This window comes from Chaetura pelagica, unplaced genomic scaffold (genome assembly GCF_000747805.2).
Source record: "Chaetura pelagica isolate M959 unplaced genomic scaffold, ChaPel_1.0 scaffold166, whole genome shotgun sequence".
NCBI classification, from domain to species: Eukaryota; Metazoa; Chordata; class Aves; order Apodiformes; family Apodidae; genus Chaetura; species Chaetura pelagica.
Genome location: NW_009953758.1, coordinates 3,218,645 through 3,228,190, shown reverse-complemented (window position 1 = coordinate 3,228,190; position 9,546 = coordinate 3,218,645). Strand labels below are relative to the sequence as shown.

The 9,546-nt window shown below is 38.3% G+C and overlaps 1 protein-coding gene across 1 annotated transcript in view; it reads left to right on the top strand.

Moving 5' to 3' along the window:
* FUT11 (fucosyltransferase 11 (alpha (1,3) fucosyltransferase)) overlaps positions 1-6,831 on the top strand; it is a 7,807-nt gene extending 976 nt beyond the window's left edge. The window contains exons 2-3 of the mRNA XM_010000813.1: positions 1,086-1,711; positions 6,347-6,831. Coding sequence (XP_009999115.1) covers positions 1,086-1,711; positions 6,347-6,494 — 774 coding nt within the window. The 3' untranslated portion in view covers positions 6,495-6,831. The remainder of the gene's footprint in view (positions 1-1,085; positions 1,712-6,346) is intronic.
* Positions 6,832-9,546: the final 2,715 nt, after the last annotated feature.

Genomic DNA, 9,546 nt, shown 5'->3' with positions numbered 1-9,546 from the left:
AGCCGGGCCTGCCTGCCCCCCCCCCCCCTCCGGCTCCTCTTTTTAATGGGGTGTGTTTGTCCTTGTTTTTAGCCAACACACGAATCGTAACGGGATGCATGCTGACTACGAGCTGGACAGAAAATCTAGTTGTATTCCTTCCTAAAGCATTGGTCTAGACTACACCGCATGCCAGTAGGTAGGCCTGATGGTAGCTGTTAGTGATGGAGTTGGCCAGACTTGGGATGAGATTGAAGTTGGGCTAAACCCAAATAAGCTTGGTTTTGCGGACCAAGTGCAAGAAATTGCTGAAATCTGTGAGCCTTTAAGTCACTGTACAGGAAAGTTATCCATTTGTAAGCCCTGCTCCCATTTAAAAGTATGGGCTTGAAGTGAATAGACAGGTTATGGTGTTTTGGGACTCTGCTCCTTATCTGCAGTGTGATAGGACCATGTTATTTCTGTGGTGGTTTGAACTGCTGTGGTACAGCTGATGGAGAGTAGATTTATAAACTGAAATAATGTTTCAGGCAGAAAAAAAAAGTTTTTTGTTTTTTTTTTTTTTACTTTGTAAAAGTTTTGAAGGGTAGTGGATTCGAAAAAGAAAAGAGCACATGTTCTTAGTCTTTATCTGAAAAGTCTTTTTCCTAGTAGTTTCTGATGTTTCTACTGATAGCAATTTATTGTGCAAGTTCATCATGTCCTCACTAAGCAAAGACAAAATTATTTAAATGTGACTGAATTGTCAAAGTATGAAACAGATTTGAGATCAAGCGCCTTGTCTTTCGTTTTTAGGCAGTATTCTTTTAGCTCTCTGCATCAGTTTTTCTCAGCCTAACAGATGGAAACTTCTTGCCAGTCTGCTGAGACTGGCAGGAACTGTGTGCACTCTTTGGAAAAGTAGTGAAACTGAGCACTTGGTTTCCGCTGCTAAAACTGGGACTCTGGAATTAGTAACAAGGGAAAAAACTTGGAGTGAAAGTGAAGGTAAACTAAGGTAGGTAGGTAGGAACTGATCAAAGTTAGGAATTTTACAGGAACTTCAAGCTCTGAAAACAAGCTCCAGCAAACATATCACTTTGTAAAGATGCCCATTGGTGTTTTAGGTTGACTCCTACGGGAAATGCCTGCATAACCGTGAGCTTCCCAGTGAGCGACTGAGCGACACTTCTACAGCCACTACAGAAGATTCTGAATTTATGACTTTTATTGCCAGGTACAAGTTTCATCTGGCCATGGAGAATGCCATATGTGATGACTACATGACAGAGAAGCTGTGGCGTCCAATGCACTTGGGTGCTGTTCCAGTATACCGAGGCTCCCCAGCTGTGCGGGACTGGATGCCAAACAACCTCTCCATCATTCTCATAGACGACTTCGACAGCCCTCAAGAGCTGGCAAAGTATCTTGATTTCCTGGACAAGAATGGAGAGGAGTATACGAAGTATCTAGAGTATAAAAACCCTGGTGGAGTAAAAAATCAGTTCTTGTTAGAGAGCTTGGCGCAGCGGGAGTGGGGTGTGAACGACATGACTCTGCCCAATTATCTGAATGGCTTCGAGTGTTTCATCTGTGACAGGGAGAATACTCGGGTCAAACAGGAGCAGGAACACAAAAAGTCTCATGGGAAGATTCCAGCTCCCAGACCTCACATAGCTCAGTTCCAGCATATGGGATGTCCTATGCCAACCCCTGGTTTCGGAAGCGTTGAAGACCTCTCTGGAGGAGACGGGTAATGTACCAATACTATGCTTTTTAAAGGGAAAAAAACCCAACTTAAAATAATAGTATCTGTAGCTTTTAATAATGCCCAGTACTTAAAGCATCTCTCTGTGTATCTCCAGTTACACTTCCAGTTGTGTCTTGTGGGTGGTATGGTAGTTCTGCTAATATTGAGTAACACTGAGGCTGAAAAAGGTTTGAACACAGGTGTTGGTTAGTGGCTTAATGAGAAGCATGAGGCACCCATAATGCTGATGATGCTTTGTCTATCTTAGCCTTTTTATTTGGAGGAGTGATGTTTTTCAGTACAGTGATGGTAAAGCACTTGGTACCCCTTGGGTGAAAGAAGCTCTCTGCCTCATTACAAAGTACGGTGTTAAGAATGAGGTTGCCACAGTGTTGGGTAACACAGGCCTAGGTAACTCCTGTTGGCTTTAGAACAGAAGTTAGGCTCACCCAGAATACTTTACAGGACGTTTTGGGTTTTTGTGTGACAAAATCCTGCTTGTGTTGAAGGACGCCATCCCATTTATTTAGAAGGGGCCACACTGGGCAGAGAATACATGGAGTAGTTTCTTCCCCCACTTTGTGCACAGGGATTGTAAGCGTTTATGGAATCTCCTAGGTCTATAGCCCAGTGTTAACCATTTCTGTTGCAAGCTGCCCTGACATCTGTCAGCAAGAGGCTAACCACACGAACCCTTAGGCAGCCACTTCTGACAGGCAGAATGAAGTTTTGTTTGCATGGTCTGCTTAGTATTTATACGTGCATTGGTACAGAATAAGTCGGTGCTTGTGTTCCCAAACCCTGAGTTTTTCCACTGACAGTGTTTGAAGTTGCAGTTGCTGGAAGGAGAGGTTCTTGTAGTTCGTGAAATGTGTGCTCTTCTTGTAGTGTGCATTACTAGTGTTAATAAGTTTGGATCCCCAGCTTTGTAATTTTTCTTTGTGTTGCCTGCAACAAATTTTGTCTTTTTAGGTAATTACTCAAGTGCATGCAGTTTGCTTTCTATGAGCCATCAGACAGCTATCATAAAGAGAAAACATCAGCCATAGCAGATCTTGCCTATGTTCATAACTATCACCAAAGATTTCAGTGTTCTGATGTCAATCTCTACTGTAACATTCAATAAATTACTTTTTAAACTGGAAAGTTCTCATGCACTGTCCAGAAAGAAGTTGTCAATATACTCTATCCTGGTTTATATCAATATATATCTCTGTTAATAATTTCCTAGAATAAGAAATGGAGTGCTTCGGAGAATTAAAATGTTAGAAGAAACAGTATATTGAAAATGTAGAATTCATAATTTCAAGTACACTCTCCCAGTTCCAAGTGGATATAAGCTCAAAAACATTTTTTATTACATTATCCATCCATGAAGAAGTATGAAGAATTTTGAAGTATGAAGTGTGCGGAACTACTTAGTCCTATGTTTGGATACTTTCAAAAATGGCTGACTGAAATTAAAAAAGGAAAGTAAGTCTGAGGTCATTCAGGTTCTTTAGGAAATGCCTGTTTCATAAAACTTATCTTTGTCATTAAAAAGCATTTTTCACAGTACAATTAATTATCATATTTAGTAATTGAAACGTTATGCTTGTAAGTAAAAGGGGCCCGTAATCCTTTGTGTTGGTTGATCAATCTATAGGAACTTTTTTATAGTGATATTTTTTTCTCAGTCTTGGTAGCAAAATGCACTTTTCCCTTGTAGTGTGCTATTCAACATCCTGCTCCATGAGAGTATTCTCTACTTTTTCACAGATTATCATTTGCTTGAACAGCAGATGGCTGTAGAGAAATATCTGTGAAGGCACTGCAGGGGCATCTGTGCCACTCACTTGCAAGCTCAGATACTCCATCATTCTGTGCACTGGTCATCAGCAAGGGGTTTTGAACAGTTAGTCTGTAGTCCAAGCTACCATTGCATCCCACAGAAGTTTCCATGTCTCATTCAACCATAGTGTATTATTCTCCTCGTGTTTGTAGACATGAGATGTGTCTGGAAGAATTGTACCAGGGAAGCTTTTACATCATCTGTTAATCTACTTTAGAAAGATAGGTGTCTGTAACTTCTGAGGTGTGACCAAGGGGATCTCTAGTGAAATATAGTGGTTTCTATCTTGTAAGCATCTGAGCTTTCACTGTTTTATCTCCAAAATTGAACATGATTACTTAGAATTTTAAATGGTGTGACAGTAACATAAAATTGCCACCAAAGTATTAACTAAACATGCTCATATTTGTCAGAATTTGAGAATAATACTATGCCAATGTTATGATCCATTTAGATTATTGTTTACTGAGCCAGTCAATTGTATTTTGTTACCTGAGAAAGCATTATTGTGGAAAAATGAAGCAGGCCTAGTGGGGTTACAAACAATAGAATTTATGCAACATACAAGGTCTAACTGTATATTTTTATAGCAAGTGCCCATTTACAATAAGTTTACCCTGTGCATCTGTGTGGTCTGTAACCCTTATTCACAGATATAATTTGTATTTAGTTTGATGAATGTGCTCATTTGACAGAACTTTGGCATCAGAATCTCTCTCTGTGTAGGTGTATGTTGCTGGAGCACATTGTTACACCTTCACCTTGCTGTCCTTTAGCTCTAAGTGTGGAGACGTGGTTTGTCAATCCTTAGCTTGCAGCCTCTCTAGTATTGAGACTTTTGGATTTCTGGGCTTCATGCCCAAGTAAACTTAGGCAGAATGGCTGTGGAACAGCCATTTGAATGTGTTAGGTTATCATACTGTAATATGCTGAATTCTTGACTGCTTTTTACAGAAAATAGTGAGTAGATTATGTGTTTAATAGATACCAGAATATCCACTTATCCTTGGTCTTCCACCCTTGTGAAGAGAAAAGTTTAATTTCTTTCATTGATAAGGATTCATTTTCCAAAAATGAGGCATTTGAGAGGACAGCTGTAAGGTGACTGAATTATACCTTTTCAGTTACCTGAAGTTTTAATTTCTTTTGGCTAGTTCCATTTTATATAAATGTTTATTTATGACAAGAAAACCCATCTTAAAAGCTTATCAGATTGACCACAGGTACACTGTAAGGTGTAAGAATCCACTAGTCTGCCAGGATTTAAGTTGGATCTCTACCTCATGGTAATAACATTTCAGGTGTATGTAGTTAGTAGTTTATGGATATTTGTACAGTCCTGTTCATCTAGGGATACCATTTTTTCCAAGTTACAGAATCAGAATGAAATTATTTTCTTAAAAACCAGTAACAGCAATGTAAAAAGAAAATATACTGGGATTCCTTTCAGCATTTCTATAGAGTTCAGCTGGAAAACGTTTTCTTTTTTCTGTTACCTGCTGCCACTTACTGTGGTGTCTACTACTTAAAGCAAGCATGCTCCTTTTCCTAACATGTGCCCTAATTCAGTGCTGTAAAAACAAGTAGCTCATGTTGGCAGTCTTTGAACAAAGATTAATGAATTTAGCTGTTAAGCAATGTGATCTCACAGTACATGCATTTTACAAAGGAACCTATTGACAGACTTTTTTTTTTAATGCAGAAGCAAGCCTCTGTGATCCTTCATATTGTAATCTATGTTAAAAGTTTATGTTGGGGTCTCTGTTGGTGTACACTGCAGAAATGTCCCACTATAGATGATGCTGTTGACCACAGAAAATTAGTTCCCATGGTGTACAAGTTGTATGCTGCTCCACAAAGTGTTTTTTACATGTCGTGCATGTACATTTCTTTTGGTTTTCCTGGTGTAGTGGGTGAGATTTGCTTCTGAGCAGTGCAGCCGTGCTTGCTTTAATATGTGATTTATAACACGAAAGGCACTGTACTTATTCCTGTGATAGGGAGGGAGAAGAAGCCAAAGCTCCATATGTAAGTTAGCAGGTATTGAGTAACTCATACGGGTAGATTTTAAAAAGAGCAGCATGCTTGGTTCTTCTTTTCAAAATTTGTGATAGCCTTATCTGACTGCGTAGCAGATATAATGGAGAAGAGATAAATAAATTATTGTAGTACCTTAACATAACACAAATGAGAGAAGTAGTCCACGTGATGATGAACAGGAAGGGAATCGCTGAAGATTTCAGTGATATAGTGCTATGAGAAGTTTCTGAATGTACACATTGAAAAAGAGCCTATGAGCAACCATGTAGTCTGGAAATAGAAAATTTTTTTTGTCTCTGCTGTGTATCACCTGAGTTTGTAATAAGTAGCTGTCACTCTCTAATTGTTAAATGGTTTTATCTGAAAAAAAATAATGGATTCTTAGGCAAACTGTTAAATACATACTGGACATGGAAGGTGACTACCAAAATTCTATAAGGACTCTGTGCTAGATTTTGTTTTAATAGATGTTTTTATTCTCTACAGTTAATAATTTCATCTCTTTGGTTAACACTGAAGTCACATGCTGGTATTTCCAGAATGTTGTAAAGGTAGCATTGAAGTTACATTTTCTGTAGACAATTTTCACAGCAGACTTCTTTAAATGATTTGGAGTACAATGGCAAGATAGCAGCATACTTTGTCATGACCATCTCAGGGTCTATTTTCCTCATATGTGAAAGAAAAAACATGATTCAGTGTTATTACCAGCTGCAGACTCATTTGTTTTTTTCATAGTTTATGATTGTGTCTCTTTTTTGTTTCAGTTGGAAAGAGATGTGGCTGCAGGATTACTGGCAAAGCCTTGATCAGGGTGAGGCCCTCACTGCTATGATTCATCACAATGAGTCACATCAGGGAAGATTTTGGGACTATATGCATGAGATTTTCCTCAAGAGGACAAGGCAACACTGACCTATCTTTGTAAGAGCTTGATTTGAAAATTGCATTGAAAGTTGAGACTACGAATGTTTACCTTGCTCCAAATGTTTGCCTTGAAATGGACTAAAAATTTTCACAGAGACTTATTTTTTTCTGGTGCATTAAGTAAACTTCTGTTTGGATTGGATTTTAGCAGTGGGATCTTAGCAACTGCTTTGATTTGAATTTCAGCTCCGTGGTATGAGGCCACTCCTGACTTGCACGTGTCAACAGATGGAGAAAAATAGGGGTTTAATCTCCTTTTGCATTTGCTATAGCTTTTGTGGCTTACATGACTTCAGAGGAACACCTCTTCAAACTCATGTTCAAATGCCCTCAGTTATTTCAGGGATTTTTTTTATTCTCTAAAATATTAATAGCTTTTTATAAGTATTTTATCAGTCATTTATTCTTCTCACTAAGGTGTACTTTTAGCTGCTATTAACAAATGGCTTTTCCAGTGAAGGAATTACAGAAGACAAATGTCTGTGGAGAGCAATTGTGCCTTATGAAATTACAGCAATAAAGTCACTTCTCCCCAAGGAAGCATGCCTCAAGTTCTCATACTTTTCAGGTTGACTCAATACCTATGTGCAGGTCACTTACTGCCTAATTTTCCTCTTTTGCTAACTTTCCAGGTGATACATACAGTGGGATGACAGATGAAGTTACTTAATTTATAATTTCAACAAAGTATTTCACATCAAAAAGTGTATTGCCTGGTTTTGTGCAGAACTAGAGTAAAATTAGTATGCTTTGCTTCTTTTTAAGTTTCCATCAAAACTGAAATCCCAGCCCTAATCTTTTTGTCTTGTTATCTTCTTAATACCAGAGATTCAGTGTTCTCTAATTTGTTTTTTTTGTGTATCTGCAGCTTTCTGCAAAGACAAATACGTTTTAGCAATGGTGCCTTTCTGGATTGTTTCTGAAGTTTGGATAAAAACCTTGCAGTCTTCCTGTTCTGAAGTGGATAATCAGAACAAGGTGCACTGAAATGATTTTGTATCTCTACCAATAATACAATATGATCCTGGTCTGTTACTGGAGTTCCTAAAAGGGATGACCTTCTTGGTTGCATAGTGTGTATCTCTTACAGAGACAAATGAAGTCCACTGTTCCCTGCTGTGTTTGGTACCTTTCTGAAATAATTGATCTTGCACTGAAGGGAAAATAATTCACTTAGTGTCACAGGTTTAAAAGCACAGGCAAATATGGCCACACTGCAGTGATGTCTCTAATGGTATAATGGTATTTTATTTCTCCAGTTCTCCTCCCTCTTCAGAAGTAGCTCCTGACTAGCCAGGGTTTATCCCTGCCAAAGCAGAATATTAGTAATGCAGGTCTACAATCTGTGAGATAATTTCCTTTTGTAAGGCAGTTGAGGCATTGCTGTGGGAAGTCTGAAGCTTGTTAATAAAAGTTAGGAGAAAATTACTATTTCTGTCTGTACTGTAGTAATAGTAACAAATGGTTCTTCAGTTAAAATGCATTCATCAGTTTACATTCCTTTTTTTCAGTTACTCAGGAGACATGAATACCTAAGTGAACATATCTGATTTAGTTGTTGAAGTGGATTACTCAAATCACACTAAGATTACAGGTATGTGTGTTCAGGATTGAAGTGGCCACAATGTGCTTGAGAAGCAAATTAAGATAAAACAAATTAAGACTGCTCTAGTTCTGAATGTCAACTTCTACTGAACAGTTTTATGACATTTAAATAAATTGGGTTACCAATTACCTGCAGTTACCTCAGATGATACTTCATGTTTCTGTTCAGAAAATAATTGTCTTCTTTGACTGCATGGTTCTCTTGATTAGCTGTATCTCAAAACTCTTCTTTTATTCAAGGATTTGTCAGCATAGTCAGAAATTCCGATCTTGCTTTTTGTACTAAACAAAAATAAGAACCAGACACCAGCACATTCTGCTTTTGCCATTTTATCCTGTAATTTAAGTAGGTTTTCTTTAAGTGTGGGATTTATAACTAAGTCCCAGTATTTGTTATATTTATCTGCTGTTTGCAAGATTAGACATGCTACATTTAATGTATTCTTACAGGAATAACAGGAGGTACAAACTTAAGAGTAGCTAGCAAACTAGATAAAAACTTACTCCCGATTCATTAATTTGCTAGTTCATAGCCAAGTATTCCTTCTCCACTCTTTTATTATCTGTACTCAATATTTTACACTCACCAGTCAACAAGTTTGGAGTTTTTTTCTTAGTCCTACAGGAGGGTTTGTGGGGTTTTTTGTTTTGGTTTGTTGGTTTTTTTTGGTGGTGGTTGTTTTTTTTGATATGTGTATGTACTGCAGAAGGCTGGTGTTTTGAGCGTCATGACTGCTGCCAAGCCTGAGTGTTTATGAATGCTATATCCCTTCTTAACACAAGTATGAAAGTTAACTTTATCACAGATATTCTGTGGTTTTGTCTTGAGCTTTTCGAAGTACAACTTCTAGTTTGTAGCTAAGGGTAACGAGCTAGTTTCAATAGCTTTCTTTTCAGAGTTTTTAGTGTTGTCCTAGGTTTAACTGTTTCATAGTCTTACAGGTAATGAATATCTGCTACCACTCCTCACACCCAAGGTGCTCAACCAAGCCTGTTTTTCTCTTGTTACAGCAGTTTTTTCTGTGGTAAGAGATCATACTAGCTTTATTGTCTCCTGTATGCCACAACATGTCCAACAGTATGTCTGTTGCCTACATTGATATACTAAATGTGTTTCACCTACTGCACATGGTGTGCAGGAATTAAGGCTGAAGGGTTTCTTACAGTACATAGTATGAATAACTCGTATGGCTGCCAGGCAAAGGGGCAGGAGAGGTGGAAATCCTCCCTAGCTACTTAAGGAGTTGTGGTTGCAGTTCTGTTCCAGACTGCTGACTGACCTTCACAACATCCACTTTGCTGCACAGCAAGGACTGCAAAATGTTGACTAAAGGTGGTTCTACAGCTAGGGTTTTTTCTTTCATCTCTCTCCTGCTATTTGGAAGAGGCAGGAGGAGAAGCTGGGTGTCCTACCCTTGAAGAGTTTGAGATTAAT